This window comes from Neopelma chrysocephalum, unplaced genomic scaffold (assembly GCF_003984885.1).
Source record: "Neopelma chrysocephalum unplaced genomic scaffold, ASM398488v2 Primary Assembly neopelma1_73b, whole genome shotgun sequence".
Lineage (NCBI taxonomy): Eukaryota > Metazoa > Chordata > Aves > Passeriformes > Pipridae > Neopelma > Neopelma chrysocephalum.
Window position 1 is genome coordinate 2,257,953 of NW_020897734.1, and position 17,326 is coordinate 2,275,278.

At 44.0% G+C, this 17,326-nt stretch overlaps 1 protein-coding gene across 2 annotated transcripts in view; it reads left to right on the forward strand.

Moving 5' to 3' along the window:
- Positions 1–17,326, forward strand: part of NRK (Nik related kinase) — a 92,105-nt gene that overhangs the window by 17,688 nt on the left and 57,091 nt on the right. For both annotated transcript variants that reach the window (XM_027687184.1, XM_027687185.1), the window contains exons 3-4: positions 11,825–11,881; positions 16,886–17,011. In XM_027687184.1, coding sequence (XP_027542985.1) covers positions 11,825–11,881; positions 16,886–17,011 — 183 coding nt within the window. The remainder of the gene's footprint in view (positions 1–11,824; positions 11,882–16,885; positions 17,012–17,326) is intronic.

The following is a 17,326-nucleotide window of genomic DNA, read 5'->3' on the forward strand; positions in this document are numbered from 1 at the left end:
TTAAACTGGGTCAAACTGCGTGCAAACCAGGTCTTTAAAAATAATTATTTGAAACCTCGTTTTTTCCAGTCCTTTGCACATGATGTCATTTGTTTGACCTACTCAAAGTGGATGTAAAATGCTAACAGTGGCATGATGGTGCTTTATGCTCACCCTGCACTCATTTGATTACAGAGTAAATGACAAATCCAAATCGTTGCAGGGGAGCCAGTCCCTAAAGGTGACTTGGTGACTAATTTCAGAACACCTTCTTGTTAGGTAATTGGTTTTTTTGTAACCCTTCTGTTACTGAATGTAGTTTCTTGCAGAAACGTGTCAAAAATACATATTTTCTGTAAACCTGAGTGGTGCAAAGATGAAAACACTTTTGATAGGTTAATGTTAAGACTAGTGGAAAGAAACCTGTAAGTGCTGATGAGAGATGGCTTTGTTTATCAAGGTAAATTGTTTAAACTTCTTGGGTTTTGAGGAAGAATTAAGTGGTAAAACTAATAAAATGCAGTTGCTTGCAAATTTGTCCTTTTTGTGTCCTCCACATCTGACCCCAGCAGTCCCAATTGCTTTGCTGAGTCCTTTTATGTAGCACACACACCCGTGGCCCCCGTTTAGTCCTTTGCCACCCTTCTGATGTGGCACAGCAGCTGCTGCCTGGGGCTGTCTGTCCCCTTTGAGCACAATCCCATATGCCCTGTTTTCTTAAGAAACCTGGCTAAGCTTCTGTCTTTGATAATGGAGGAAGGCTTGCAATTCCCTGCAATCCTATTTCCCCCCTGAACCCAAGGGTTCAGAAACTAGAAGGCAATGCAAAGCACTAGGAAGCTGGGTTTTCTGGTATGGTGTTTTCGTACCCTCTTTCATTTATTTTTTTTTTAAGACAGTTTTGTTTTAAATAGAGACCTAGTTATTTAAATTTCTATAATTTAAATATGTTCACTGGCAATGCTGTAGAGTTTTAGCTGACCCTGCAAAATTTTTCTCTGATGCGTAATACCAGATTTATCTTGAGGAGCAGTGAGCTCTTGGTGGTGTATTTTGGCATCTGGATGTGGATGACGGAATATGTAAAAGGAAGTTCTTCTAAAACTTGTGGATGGTTAAACTTTTTGAGTAAATTTTGTAGTGAATACAGCTAGAACACGTTAAAAGCAGAGATGCTAGTTTTTAAAGCTTGTATTATAGATGTAAACCAGGAAGCTGCTGGCATTAGCTGGATGTACAAAATGAACTTGGGTTGTTTAAACAGAGTGAGACAGAGATGAGAGTTTCAAAATCTGGTAAAGCTGTTCAGTGGTTAATTGTAGGAAAGTCTTGGTACCTCCTGTGACCAGTTCTTCCAGTGATTCACTGCTGCTTTTGCTTCTTCTGTGCTGGTGATTATGCTGGTCTGCATTGCTTAAGGCTCTGTGGTTCTTCAGCTGTGATGTGTTTAGCCATTTTCTTGAAATTATTCTGCAAGGGTATTTATTTTTTTCTTCCTCTCTAGAGTTCACTGTTCATTTCTCTCCTGCTGTGATTGACTTCGATCCCTACAAATAATACAGAAAGTCAGAAGATACAGTTGAATAGTATTATTGAACAGTAACTGCTTGTGGCTGTTGAGGAACTATTACTGCACATCTGACCTACAGCTGGCTTGAGAGGAGAATCTTTGCCAGCCAGGCTTCTGCTGTATAAAGCTGATTAGATCAGTTTAGAAAAAAATAGCACCAAGGCTCTTCATGAATTCAGTTGTTTTTTTTGTTTAGGAAAGTGAACTTGGAAGTCCTGCTCCATTTTAACTTCGTTAGAAAAGCAAGGTATACTTCACTTGTAAGAATAATTAGAAGGGTAGTCTGGTTTCATTTTGGAGACTAAGTTAACACTGAAAGCCTTTCCAAACACTTAAGTAATTTTCCCTTGAGTTTTGTGGACCATCTGGCCAATAGGATTTTGGAAGGAAATGGGAATTGACTGCTGCTGCGAGATCAGTGCCATGTAGTTCGTCTCTTACAGAGATCATTCAGAAATCTGGAGGGTGATGTATTTTCTCACAGACTAATTGTGTCCATTAACTCCCTTTTAATTTTTGGAGAGGATTCATCAAATAGAGCCAAAGGAAAAGGCACTGAGAGTAAATACTCTTTTTCCCCTCAGTTAAATGCTTTGTAAAGACTTTTGTATATGTGCAAAAATACGATCTTTTCCTGGGCAAACCACAGATCTTCTGACTTGACAGTGGTAGTCAGCAGAGTTTTTGATTTCAGGATTCACCTCAGGTGAACAGAGTTATAGGCAGGGTACTGGCCATGAAACACTGAAGGAAAGACTCCGAGACCCTGAGAGAAATCCATTTAATACCAGAAGTTAGTATTGGGCTGTCCTGTGCTGTGTGTACTGTCTCACACAGTCGTCTGCAGAGGTGTAGACCTGCATGGTATTGCAATCTGTGTGAGAAAAGCACCAGCAGAACTGGAATGAAAAAGTAAATCACCTCTAAGGTGGTTGTAGCTCTGTCATCGTCTAGGCTGTAACTTGCAGTCCAAGCTGTATACCCTGCCAGCCTCAAAGCCTTTTAAAAAAAACCAAGAACACAGTTTTAACCTTTGCGGAACCTTGTCCGTGTTCTGCATTATATAAAAGAGAAAATTCAACTCTGTTACATTTTTCACAACAATGAAGGATTTTTAAAAATTCGGTGATATAATTGCTGAGAGCTTATTGTGCACACAAGGTTATGTTTACGTGGTATAGAAGGCTAATAAAGCCTTTCTTTATTAGCATGAGTCTGGGAAGGCTGCATTACTGAAAAAGTTAACAGATGACTCTCATAACATGAGATGTGTAATTGCTGTGTGCAGCTTGACCTTCAGAGCTTTGTAGCAATGGTGAGCCAAAAAACCTCCCTTTGAGGGATTCCTGCTCTGAAAGTCCGGCCACCCATCAGCTGACCTCCGGCAGTCCAGCCCTGACTTCCTTTCAGCAGGATGGGGCTGGCGGGACACATTTAACTGCTTGTGACTTCATCCAGCAGAGATGTGCTGCGCACAGGTTTTCTCTAGTGCCCTGTATTTCTGCAAACAGAGGCATATGAGTCAGGCAGTGAAAATTCACTGGGGTGGAGGGCTTTGTACCTCTCCCCGGACTTAGCTTCTTGACAACCCATGTTGTGCAGAATGAGAGCCTTCCAAAGGCTGAGGCTTTTCCGAAGTTGTTTTTTTTTCTGGATGAATAGACTTTCGTTGCAGTGGACCTTTGCAGTCGTAAATCATCGCTGAGCTCCCCAGGTGCTGAGCGGGACTGGCTCTGGTCCAGGGCTGTTCCAACCCTCCTGCCCGCAGCAATGGGAGCTGCAGGGCTGTAAACACCCCCCATTCCTATGGCCCCACATTCCCACTGCCATGTTCTGGGCAGCCGGGGTCCCTGCTGCTGCTGGCTGCCTGCAGACCCAGCAGCCCAGCATCCCCAAGGCAGAACACCCATTGGAAGAGGAAAACCTCCTTGTCCCTGGCAGGGGTAGCAGGCTGTGATGGGGTGTCTGAAGCTGGAAACTCAACAGTGTTTCAGCAGATGTGAGGAGGTGTGACAAATGCCAAAGCCCAGGATGAATAGCAAGGCTGTTAAAGCTGCTACTTGTGCAAATACTGAAATTTAGGCTCAGTGAAAGCAGGTTTTATAGCCCAATAAATGGAGTGTGAGGAAAATGGAATAACCGCACAACTTGCTTGTCAGACCTCTCCTCCCGTTCACTGTGCTGCTGTCTGAGTTACTCTCTTGACCCATGTATGGCCCCAAAATGTTGCTTTTCTTTACTTGTTGGCAGTAGCTCCCACTTAGGGGCCTTACAGTTCCCTCTAAACTCAAGCACCTGGATGACTTGAATAGAGGAGAGTTGGAGTTTCAGTGTTTGTTGTCGCCTCAGACACTCCTGAAGTGTCTCCAGATACAGATTAGACCAAATCAAAGTTGGTGGGTCCTTCACCAGGAGCAGCTATGCCTTTGGTAATCCTTTGTATCCCCAGCCAGGCTGACCCTGAGCACGGCAGTGGTGACAGCCTGAAGGTTGTTTTTCTGAGGTCCTTGATGCACTGCATGCTGCAGCTCTCGATTTCCCGCTGTCACCCACCACGACCTACCCTGGTTTTACCTGCCCCAGGAGAAATGTTCCTGCTCTTCCTTCTTGCACATTGTTGACATTGTTCAGAAACTTTAAATAGCAGTTGAATATCTAAAGCATCAAGTTTGCATGTTAGCTGAGCAAGGAGAAGCCACAGGAATGAGTACTTCCCTGCAAATGAGCATGGAGCTGCAGGAGATAACATAGGATATTCTGCTGCAGACACCACCCTTTTCAAATAAGTAGAGGACAAACCTCTTCAGATTATGAGTAGCATGGTATTTTCAAAGGGCTTAGTGCTTTGCTTGATCTTGGTGATCATCATGTGAATGACCTGTTTGGGAGCAGGTTTCAACATCCCAAAAGATCAGTCTCTAGTCCGGTCTCATACAAGTATGCAGTAGCCTTGAGTGGTTCATGTTTTGCATGAGGATGGTAATCTCTGATCAACTGAACATACTGATATTGCAAAAAAATGTAGATACTCAAATATGTGTTTGTGAAAGAGCTTGAATTTGCTCCTTCGTTTCATTTTCTTTTCCCACTGGTCTGCAGTCAGACATAGACAAACATTAGGCAAAGCAAACAATCTGCGTTTCCACTTGTACAATGGGAGGAAATAGGAACTGAAAGGATAAAAAAAAAAAACCTGGACAGAAAAACTGCTTCTGGTGCCTCTCAGGTTTTACAGTTCATGAGGGCTGTGGTACAGACACTTGCAGTGGGGGTAAAAAAACTGTCCTTTTCCTCCAGAAATCGAGGTGGTTTGATCTGGTGCCTTTGAAATGACCCTTATCCATCCCTCCCTTCTAGACAGCGTGGACATGGGTAGAATTTTAAGTGACTGGCAGAAGTAGTATTTTCTAATCTCTTCTCTTGGCTAACATGTTGCTATTTTAGTGTATGGGAAGTCCTCCTATACCACTGCCAACTTCATTAATCTTCTGTAGTGTTACGAGTTACAGATATTTTTGTTTGTTTAAGCATGCAATACAAATAGGGGCCCTGAGAGAAATTCCTGAGGTTTTTTTTTTCCAATCTTACCACTGAAACATCTTAAACTTCATTTAAAAAAAAAATTGTAAAAATATTTTCACTTTGAGTGAGTGCAAAATAGTTTCTCACTTCTGAGATGAACGGGGAGAGACAGACAATGGGATGGATAGAATGGCTTATCTACATAGAAATAGAGCAGTGGTGTTTTCTAGGAAATGAATTTGTTTTTCACTGAATATTCAAGTAATTTTTGCTGTATAAATTTGATAACCTTTACAAAATTATCCTTTTTTTAATTTGGAATGCAGTGTAACATTTTGATTATATTTTTAATAATTTTTCATTTCATTATAAGTAGTATATATCCTTACTGTTTCTTCATTAGTGTAACAGGCTTTGTCTTAAAGTGCACTGAGTGTTATTAATTACCTTTAATTTTTTTTTTTTATATCTACATGTGGACAGGTTAGAGTTTACTGTTGATGTTTTGCAACCCAAGTTCTAGAGTATGTGAATTAACATTTTACATCGTAGTATGGTCTATACTGAAAGTGGTAAATTTGAGCTAACTTCTTAGAACATTACTAATCATAAAGTAAATATAAACAACATAAACCTTGAAGAGCATGTCTTGATTATCTACAGTGTATCCACTGTTCATCAACAGTGGACAAGGGTGATGATATTTTGTAGTGTTTAGGTGTTTTAGATGATATTTTGCAGTTTTATAGTGTTTTCCCTTCCCTATTACGAGATATTTCGGGTCAGTTCCTAAGGCACTGTTAAGTTGGACTCAGTCAGACAGTCCTGTTTCATCCTGAGGGATTGGATGGGCAATCCTAGTGTTGGATTGTCTGAGAAAAACAAAGGACCTTTGTGTTGGGAACGGTGATCTCAGGCGCTCGTACCGAGGCTCTGTGCTCTTCCTCTTGCTAACACAGAGTTGATGGCAGCAAAAGCATCCAGAGGGTGTTAAAAGAGGATAGGGAAGAGGAAATGCAACATTTGGTTATGCTGCCCAAGTGGTTTTTGGTGAGACCTGGGACTGTCTGGAAGTTGTGTGCCAGATGTGAGGGCGAAAGGGCAAACGTGTTCCATCCACATGGTCAGCATTTAGGCAACACAGCTGGGTTGTGGTATTACCTAAGTCCCTGCATCCTGCACTGCTGGCATAAAAGCAGCCACTTACAAGGAAAGGAGGGTGTGCTCCAGCTGGGAAATGGAGCTGAGGGGCTACCCTAAAGGTGACCTGGAACAGCTTCCAAAATCTCTGCATCTGCCAGTATCACAAGAAAGAAAAGAAATGCTCTAGGGGAATACAAGTCTTTGATTTACAGCCCTGAAATACAACAGACATCCAGAGATGATGTGACAGAAGTGCCACCAAAACTTTATAATGTCAATCAGAGTAGGCTTTCTGCAGCCTGAGTTGTGTGGTTAAAAGGATGAAGCTGTAATCAAAATGATAGCTGCGTTACCACCTGGTTGGTGTCCTGAGCTCTTCATGGGGGCATTAGGAAAAAAAGAAAAAGACTCTGAAACTGGTGCTAATCTGTCCAAAGCTGATGTGGGTTGGGGTGTGTTGGGGGTTTTGTGTTTTTGTTTGTTTGTTTTTGTTGTCGTTGTTGTTGTTTTTTGTTGTTGTTGTTTTTTAAACTATCAGAATTGACCTGGATTACATGTTATAGTCTACAATGAAATGGATAATTCCTGGAATCCAGCACTAGAATTCAGTGAACAACTGGCCCTTAATTCTGCCTCGGGCCGTTAACTGACAAAAACAAGCAATAAGCTCCCAAACTCATAATTAGTTCTTCCTTGGAATTTATTCCTGTCCCCTTTCAAGGGGGTCATCTCATGTGGTACCAGTTGCTGAGCTGAGGATTATGGATTGCTCTTGCCGATAGAGCTCTCCTATAAATTGTCTTCTTGGGTGACACCAGCACCAAACCACTATAGCCCCAGGTGTGCAAGCCCTGACCACTTGTTTACATTGTCAAGACCGTGAGGGACAGCAGCATGTCTGTGTGAGCAGCCTTATGCTGTAAAACAGCAGCTGTGTCTTTAAGCTGCAGCATAAGAGCAGCACGTCTGCAGGTTTTATGTTCTTGGGATTCTCCTGCTGTGCTGACCCACTGGGGAGCACACTGCAGCTCCATGGGAGGCTGGCCTTGCCTGCCTGCAGTGTGAACAGGCAAGGCTTGTGTTCCCAGTCTGGCACGGGGGCTGGTGATGGCAAACACTGCTCTTCTCTTCTGAAGAGCTGGGTCTTAGTAGAAAAGCCCTGTGTAGGTGGAAAGGGAAACAGAAGGACCATGACTTTGTTAAGGTCATGTGGAATAGGACACAGGGCTTCCTGGATCCCTGTGCAGAGCATTGTTCACTCAGTTCATAATCTCTTAAAGGCTTTTCTTGTATTACCAGGATGGAAAGGGTGGAGAGGAGAGGGGCGAAAGGGTGGGGTCCGGTCCCACAGGACACAGCAGGCTGAGCTGGCAGTCTACCAGGAACCGCTGGCCACACAGATTTACCCAAGATGGGCTCAAACTTCAAAGTTCATCAGTGGGTTTTGAGCAGGAAATCTGCTTGCTCAAGTTCACTTTCGGTAAGAGCTTGCAGTGACAGCTGTGCCTTCACCTCGCTCCCAGAGGGCGGGTGGCCACAGGCTGCATCAGTTATCCCATAATTAATGCTTCTGGGTGAGGAAGACCTCTGGCATCTGAAGTTCCACACCTCCAACAGCCAGATATGGCTTTCCAATGCAAATCCAGAGAAGATCCCATGAGTTAAGGTTGTGGTATCTACCAGCTTTCAGGATTACAGTGCTGTGAAGGGAGCCCCACACTCGTGTGCTGATACTGTGAGCTGGTTGTGTCTGTGCCTGGTGGTCTGCCATCAGATGTGTTTGATATGAAATTGCCCTTCATGTGGGTACAAAGGTACAAACTGGCAGGTGTCCAAATCTTCTGGTTTCTGGGAGGTGTCTCTGCACACAGGCATCTTGCAGCCTCGCCAAACCCCCTGCTTTTTAAGTGAGGTGGTGCTTCTGGTTGCCGGCAGAACACGGGCACAAACAAGGACTTCTGCACAGTCAAACCCACCAGCTTGGTGCTGCCATGGTATCCTGCAGCAGCAGGCAGTTCCTGCCCTTCATGTGCACTTCTTCCTGCAGCGGTTAAATGGGGACAACTCCATCAGACCCAGAAACACGTGGTCACTGAACGAGCGCCTCTTGCCAAAAAGGAAGCGTGTGATGGGACTGCCGTGGGCTGCCTTGGCATGGTGTGCAGCACTTAACAGGACAGCTGGCTTCTGTCGTCTGGACTTGCAATTGTCCACTCCAGGTCTGTCAGAAGCTGATGGGAGCTGTTTTCCACCTCTAGAAAGAGAGAGATGTGCAGGATCTGGGAGGGAAGCTGTCCAACCAAGCGCTCTGCCTGTGACCTGCAGCCTTACAATCTTATTGGGACCTGGCTTTCTTCTGTAATCATGGCCCAAGCCAGGGACCTTCCACAATTTTTATTTGGACCTAACAGGAAAAGGTGTTCTGTGTGACTGAATGCATCATTTTGTAAATATACTTAATTCATGTAAAGCCACTTTATCAGCTAATAGCTGGCAGCTAGTGTTGCCACTCTTGTTTGATGTAAATAGAAAAGTACATGTCTTGACCCCTGGTAGAGGGCATAGATAAGCAGTTCCTTTATCTGATTGAGGTAAAAAGATAAATACACATTCAATAGGAATAGCACTGAGCACTCTGCCCTGTTCCATGTATCTCTCCGTGCAGAGATAATGCATAGCTGGAGCTCATCAGAACCAGATCTTTGGCATAAAGCATCTCCCATAAGTCTGGCTGCAATGAGCAGTATGCAGATTTGAGAAATGTGTGTGCTGGCTCCAGGTTTGCTGAATGTTACTTTAGTGACTAACTGGCAGCTACAGCAGACTTTATACGGAAATATTTTCTGGAGGAGTCCAGGAATTTAGCTGGACTCAAACCTAATGGGAGAATTTTTTCCAACTTGGATACTTCATCAAAATGAAGGGAGGAACTTCAATTTTAGAAAGTCGTTAAGCTTCAGAATTTTTGATGTCTAAGCTTTGTATGAGCTTGATAGAGTTTAATGCTGTATTCTTGGGTAGGAATATGGTTGACTTGCAGATATCTGTTGGATGTTTTGGCTACAATCTCCAGAGTTGAAACCTGCTCTTACACTGAGCCTTTGGGTGAAAGATGAAACCTTTTATGAGGGAAACTGGCCCACAGACCATTCCAGCCCTCTGCTCAGTTTCTGGGGAAATGTGCAGGGGAGGATCTTGAATCACAACAGGCTGATTCTCTTTAATAATCAGGAGAGGATGAGCAGGGACAGAGGGCTCCGAGGGCAATGCCCCTTGTTCTTCCTCACATTTTTTATTAAATCAATAAGGATGAACTTCTGCATGTCTTGTCACTGGAAGTGAGTCTTTTGGTCTCATTTGGTTGGGAAGCAGTTAAAACAACCAGTTTTCTCAAAACAGTTTACATATGCTCAACTTCATCAGAAGCATCAATGTGAGAGTTCCCATGAACTCTGGCTAACCTCTGAGATTTATTGACAAATGAAAAAAATAAGGGTCCAGGCCCTGAAACCTTTCCTTGCTTAGGCACTGGTCTCAGTCTGTTGACAAGAAGCCCAGGGCTGGGTTGAGGATATTTGCTGCTTTTAGATATGTTAAGGAAAATTGACTTAACAGTTTGAAGTCATGCACTGAATTCTAGCACTGGATTTTGGGAATGATCTGTTTCATTGTAGATTATAACATTTAATCCACATCAGTTCTGAGAGTTTAAAAAAAAAAACCAAAAACCTACCATCTCTATGCTTCACTACAGTTATGAAAATTAGTGTTGATCCTTTTCACTATCCTTTGCAGAATGTAGAGCAGCCCAGGGGACACTCACTGTTTCAATGGGTTGGTTGCTGGTGACTTGTGGTGGCCAGAGACATGGAATTACCAGCATACTTGACTCCAGACAAACTCTGGAGTGAAGTCAGGGTGCCAGCGTGTCGAGCATGGCTGTGCTTTGTGGAAGGCCCTCTCTCTCTGTATTGCCAAGACATTGAATGCCTGGAAACATTTGCAAACAATGGCCTCCAAGAAAGGAGCTGTGGTTGTGCAGAGGAAGCTCAGTAACTGGGATTGACGTCAGCAGGGATGGATGCTGACTGAACACCGGCATCTGTCGGAATAGCACTGGTCACTGCCCATCCACACTCACCCACGGAGGCTTGTGGGGAGAGTGTGCCCCATTTGCCTTCCTCCTGAGGTCTGTGATAGTGTATAAATCCTATCTCTTTATGAGCAAAAGCTTTGCAATCCCAGGAGTGCTTCCGTGGAAAGAGGACACTTATAAATATACAAAAAACTCAGCAGGATTTAGTTTTTTGTAAAAGAAAACATGACTGTGACATATCGCCTGAGAACGAGGAATCATTTTTCTTTGATGCAAAATTGCTTAGTCTTAGAAATAACACTTGTATGCAATTTTGTGCAGATAGGACCTGGGTTTTAAAATTACATCAACCCGGCTTTTAATTTTGCAGGTGTAAATTGCACCTGCAAATCATTTTGTCTGCAAACTGCAGCATTTCATATTTGATTTCCTGATTTCCTATGGCTTCCTTAACTGATGTTAGTTAGTTATTTCAATATACAGCTTTGCAGGCACTACTATTTCAGGAATAAAATTGCAGTCTCAAAGCTTCAAACCCATTTCTGAACATTTAATGGCAGTGAAGAGTTAGGACCTATAGCAAATCCGCTGTTCAGTCAAATCTTTTGATGCTATCCTCCAGTATGAGATGCTGGTTGTCATGGCAAAAGACTACACCTATGGTATCTGTTGAGCAACTTGATCTAACTAAACCAAGAAACTGCAATTTACAGCAAGATTCCTGGTTATGTTTCTAATACATGTTCTTGTGAATCACATTTTGTCAGTCTCAGTAGCAAGTTTGCTCTTTAAATACCTTTATTCCCTATTACCTCCCTTTTACTAGCTCTGTTTTCAAAAACAAGCCAATTACCTAGTCTGAAGTTACCAGTTATCTGTTGCTTAATGGTGACTGTGGGGTGTGGGCATTTCACTAGTGAAGTGTGTACATGTGTAGGCACCTACTCAGTCAAACCTGGGTGAGTTCCTCCCCACCACCATAGAAGATGACAGTTTTAAATTCAAAACCCATGCATGCTTTTTGGGAAGTAGCTGAGATATAGTTAGCTCAGCTGCAGTAAGAATTTTAAAAACTAAGCATTTCACAGTAAAAAGCACTAAAAAAAAAAAAAAAGGCAAAAACTTACATAGAGCTTTAGTTTCTTGGCATCCACGTACCGATTGATGTACTGAAACCCAGAGTTTTCCCTTTACCATGAGGTGTGCCAGGACATGTGGGGGTTCAAGGTGAGGACACATCACCAAACTTCACCTTGGTAGTTTTGTATCACCAAAGGTTTTTGATACATAGAATAGTTTGGGTTGGAGGGAATCCTTTACAGGTCAGCTAATCCAACCCCCTTGCAATGAGCAGGCACATCTTCAACTGAAACAGGTTGCTCAAAGCCCTGTTCAACATGACTTTGAACATGATTGAAAGCACTTATTCTAACCCAGTTGTTATATGCCTAATTTGTTGCTGTATTCATAGTTTACCTATGTGTTTTACTTACAGTCTTTCGTTATTTTAACAGGGTCGTCATGTTAAGACCGGGCAGCTAGCAGCAATCAAAGTGATGAATGTTACTGAGGTGAGTGCTAAACCAAAAATAAAAAAGGTTGTTATTAAGGTGCAAGGAAAAATAAATAATCAGATCATGAGAAGGTGGATAGCTTGTAAAAGAAGATCCTGTGGTATAAATTATGCTTGCTGAACACTGGTTTGTGTTTTATAAAGTACTGAGAGGTGTTAACACAACCAGATTTTTCAACTGTACCTGACCAATGGTGACAAAGTGATAAGGGAATGCACTGCCATATATTTTGGTGGCAAATAATAACAAAGAGAAGAAGTTTCTTGCTGCTTATTTCTAGTTGATTATCTGTTTCCAGAGATAACAAGTAAAAGATTTCCTGTAGCTCTGCGCTGCCCCTGCTGTGTTTCATCACATCCTATCCCCTCGCCAGCCATTTCTCAGAGTAGCTGCCCTGACAGTCAGCAAGCAGGAACATGTTAGAAATGCAAATGTAGCACTTTTTTATTGTGGTTTGACAGATGAGAGAAGGAGACAGTTTAATTGGCACTGTCCCTGCTCACATTTATAAAGTGGTGTCAGTGCTGGAACAGGGTGTTGAAAAAGTTGCTAAATATTGTTTTTTGTTTATCCTTTGAAGAGCACAACCAGTAGTGGATCCGTCAACAGTGCGTGAGGGCTGGTCAACGATGTCACTTGTGGGCTGTCATGTTAACATCAGTGACAGTCCCTTCCTTGAAGAAACAATTGAAGAAAAAACTGCAGGAAGGGAACCTTGGAAAGATTTCCTTCCCTTTGCTATACATAACAGTTTCCTTTGTATGCAAGTATCAAACTGTAGCATGCAGTAGTGCCTTCTTGCTTGGCAACAGAATTTAAATGCAGCACAACCATGTGGTCCAGCTTCAGGAATCACCTTGGTAGACTTGCATGGTTCTGGGAGCAAAAACCAGCTGCTTGGGTCTGATTTGCTGCTTCCTTGCAGGTTAGAGAACCAGCATCATACTGGGGAACCTGTCCCATTGCTTGAGGGGAAGTGGTAGCAGATCATGAGTGGGGACCCTGTTGGTGCAGCTGCTCAAAGGGGTTTTCCCTGGTGCTAGTCCCCCACTAAACCCTGAACAATTCCAGCTCAGCTGTTCTCTAGTGTTTCTGTTTTCTGGCCTTGGCACAGGGGGAGTGCAAGGCTTTCTGCTGTTATTTCCACTTTCCCAATGCAGGGTTGGCTGTGTTCCTGCTGCTAGGGCACAGGCTGGCAGACCTGGATGCAGTCCATTCTGCTACTTCTGTCACTTGTTCACCAAAAGATTCTGATTCTTTCACCAAGCCTACCGGGTTTCTTTTTCCAGCAAGAAGTCATTTTATCAGAAATCACCTGACCAGCTGCAGCTGTGATTGTTCAGATTTGGGGCACACCAAGAGCTAAGCAAATCTGCCCTTTGCTGTCATGAGCTGCAGCCCTGGGCCGGATTCTTAAGGGCAGCAGCAGGATGCTGTGGTCATTGCGGGATCCTCTGGACATCTGTCAGGAAGTGCTGCCGTGTTGTGTTGCAGGGGTAGGGGGGGGAGCCCTTTGAAATGGTTAAAGGGGAGCTGATGGCAACGTGCACTCGTGTGCCTCTCCATGCAGGCTCTGCTTCCTGTTATTTGATGGAGCCAAGCAAGCAGAGCGCTTGCAGAGAGATTGGATTCTTGCTGCTTGTCTCTTCAGCTGTCGGTGCAGGTGATCAAAGAGCTCTTTGGCAGCACATCATTCTCTCTCTGTCTTTGCTTTCATTCTTTGTAGAGAGCAAAATAACATTTAAATGTGAAACTTGTTGTTAGGCCTGCCCCAGTACTAAGGGGTCTCTTGGTGCAGTATTTATCAGCTGATATCTTGTTTCTGTTTGAGATCAGAGGCGTGTGCTTTCTGGTTTTGTGCTTCCTAATGCCATTGTAGATAGGCCCACATCTTCAAAAACAGCCTTTGATCAAGAGCCTGTCATCTTTGTGCATGAAGCCATCTGTGCCCAGGAACGTGTTGGTTTGTGAAAGGAAACAGTTTTTTTGCACCTGCACATCTGCGAGCCTGTTTCCTTTTCTTAAGCAGCAATTATTTATGAGCAGGTTTGTGGACCCCTCAGAGATGGGGCTGATGGTAACGCTGACAAGAGGGTGGTGGAAAGTGGAAATCCTGAGCATGGACATGCACTGAGAAGCTGAGGGTGCTTTTGTCCCCAGTCACCCTGCTTGGAGGATGTTGTAGCACTGAGACTTAGCAAGTCCAGGTTCAGTTCCTGGCCAGGCCTCAGACATGACCCACGGGGCAGAATCACTCACGTTTACCCTTCTGCCTTGGTTTTTCCATGGCATAGAATAATTTTTCCAAAAATCACTCAAGCACTGGGAAGCCAGAGTGCATTTGTCTGTGAAATGCCCAGCTGCTGTCCTGTGCAGCCCTTTCCTTACAGACTGACTGATATTTGAAGCTCGTCCTTCTGTCTGCCCTAAGCAGTGTCTCCCCAAGGCACTCAACCTGTACCGAGCAGTGTTACCTGTGCGGGCACATGTAGCTGCCTCTACAGGCAAGGATGGGCAAGAGAAGAAGAAGCAGGTGCAGGGTAAATAGATAGAGCAGGAGCTGCATCATCTTACTGGTACTGGGAAAGAAGCATTACACATGTGCAGCTACTCTTTCCTCTTGCCAGTGGGTGTGGAAGAGCCTACCAGGTATCCCGGCTGTGTTCACAGACAGGCTCAAGCTTGGCTTTGTTCTAAAAACACAGAGGTGAGATTGCAGAGGAATGGAAAGTACTCAGGTGCTGTGCCAGCATGGTTCCAACATCTAGCAAATTAGCTGGGCAAAGGAAGAAGAGCTGAAAAATAGGCAGCAGCTCTGAGGAAGTGGTTGGGATCTGCCAGCTCCCCGAGGAGAACTTTGTGAAAGCTGCAGGCTGGTGCTGAGGGCACAGCAGGGAGTCAGGCTCCACCTGTGCAAAGTTCATGCAGATGGGAAGAGTTAAGAAAACCCCAAACCCTTCACATCTGTAAAGATCTTAAGTAATTTGGGGAAGGCCTTTATCAAAGGTGAATGTTTCCCCTCCACGTTTGGCTCTCCCGTGGCAGAAGGAGTAGGCAGGATGCAGGAGGGACAGCAGCAGGAGGAAAGGAGTCGTCCTTCCTGTTTTCTACTTTTCTTCCCTAAAGATCCAGAAACTCGTTTAGATGACAGGACCCTTGTGGTCAGGTCCAGGATGACAGTTCCCATGTCCTTATTCTCTGCCTGCTCCTCACCTACCTGTTTACACCCTTTCATGTGCACTATCCGGAGTCCCAGTTCTATCTCCCCTCCCAGAAAGCATCATCATGAGCTCTCACCTCCCTTTGAATGTGCTCTGGCCATGTACAGGGAGAAACAGGACCCTGCTCATGGAGGATTTCCTGCCTGCTGTCTTGGAGTCAGCTCTGAGACTCCAGGTGCTGCATGGGGCTCCTCCTTACCCTTGATAATTCAGTCATACAACATCCAGGGCTGTATCAAGCCAAAGGGCAAGGGTCCTCCTTTTTCCTTAACTGCATACAAAAGATAAATGGAATATATAGTGTAATGCATGCAGCTAGAGAGCCTGTGTTCAACAGAGAGACTGTTCTGAAACCTGAAATACCTTATTTAGCTTCGAGTTATTTTACATTTCCCATTTCCTAAGGCTTAATACAATTAGGTTTTGGTCTGGTAACGTGTCTCCTATGGATTGATGTTACTGGGGAAAACTTATTGGTTCCCCTCTGTTGGGAATGATTTTTGTGTGGTCGGGTTTAATACGACACATCATATTCTTGAGGGGAATTTGGCTTTAGCTTGTCAGGCCTTAATGTGTTACTCCAGGTAGGAAGGACAATGTGTCTGGTTTTGTAAGCAGTCTGTTGTGATGGTTAAAGGAATGCTTCGATGGCAAAGCTACTGGAAAATAGAGGAAAAGTGCAGAAAAATGTCCTGTGGGGCTGAGTTGTTCTTGCTGCCTCTTTTTTCTTTTTTTTTCCCTTCAGCTAGTAAGTGCTGACTGAGATGTTTTGCAGAAAGGTAAATTAAGTTCCAACTTGGTCGTACTCCTTTTAACTGATGGAGGGATACCTTGCAGCACCACTTGTTTCCTATTAAAGTGAATGAGATGGCAAAATCTATGTGCACTTCGCTGGGACAGGCTGGATCTGAGGGGCCTCTTCAGATCAGGCAGTCTCTCTGAAAAAGGGCATTTCCTTCTAATGTAACTATAAAAACTTGTATTTCCATTAGTTGTCTTGTTGTGCACAGTGCTGTACTGGGCAGAGGGAATGTCTGAGGGGACTGAAACAAAGACCATGGGAAAACAGGTAGCTGGTGCCTGGAAGGGGATGTCCAGAGGTGTGTTTAGCTCCCAGTATGCCAGAGACTTCACTGATGGCATGATGGAAGGGACAAAAAGCCCATGGTCCAGGTAGGGCAGCCTCACAACTGTAAGGAAAGAGCAGATCCCAACCCTGGCTGGCACTGGAATTTGATTTGTGGCAAGTCACCTCCTTCTTGGCTTTGGTTTCCTCCCAGCAGGACCCTCCACAGGACTGGGAAGACAAATTGGCTGATGTGTGCACTAAGTGCTTTTCCAAGTATTTAAGTAATGGAGTGTTAGGAATACTTTTGTTTTTGTTTGAATCTGGTTAGTTTCTCCAAGACTAAATTACTGCATACAGAAACCACAAGTGGGGCAGTGACAGGTCCCGTGTAAGCTCCCTGAGGAGACAACATGCGATTTTTGTGCCCCAGTGGGGACATTTTTGATCCTTTAGGTCAATTTAGCAATTCCTTGTTTAAGACCTGTGGATCAGGGGGTTTCAGTTGGCAGTTTAAGAGGTGTCCATCAGTTGCAGTCTCATAATTCCAGGATAACTCTGATCCAACCTCCTGCTCAAAACAGGGTCAGCCATGGGATCGGACCAGGTTGCTCAGGGTGCTTCCAGCTGAGTGTTAAAGCCTCCAAAGACAGAGGTTGCTTTGCTTGGTGATCTGTGGTCACCCAAGGAGCCTTCTGCTCTCTTCTGTTACAGAATGAAGAGGAGGAAATCAAGCTGGAGATAAATATGCTAAAAAAGTACTCCCATCACCGGAATATTGCTACATATTATGGTGCTTTTGTAAAGAAAAGTCCTGCAGGTCAAGATGATCAGCTCTGGGTAAGTGTTCAGTGTCATTTCTCTTCACTAGATTTACAGCTCCTTCCTTAGAGCTCCAGTGTGCTTGGCTTGGACTCTGTCTCAGCAAAGCTCTGAAGTCATTGTTCTGAAGAATAACATATAAAAGAGAAAAATTGCTCCTCCCTAGACATCTTCCATCCCCTATGATTTCCTTTGAGGATGGGTATAAAGTACGTTACGATACTTGTGACTTGTGCTGTCATTTTGATTTGTTGTTTGAGTCTTTTTTTCGTCCAAATTAAACACTTCTGTATTTTTTTTACAAAAGTGAAAGAGCTTGTCCTTTTCCTCTCC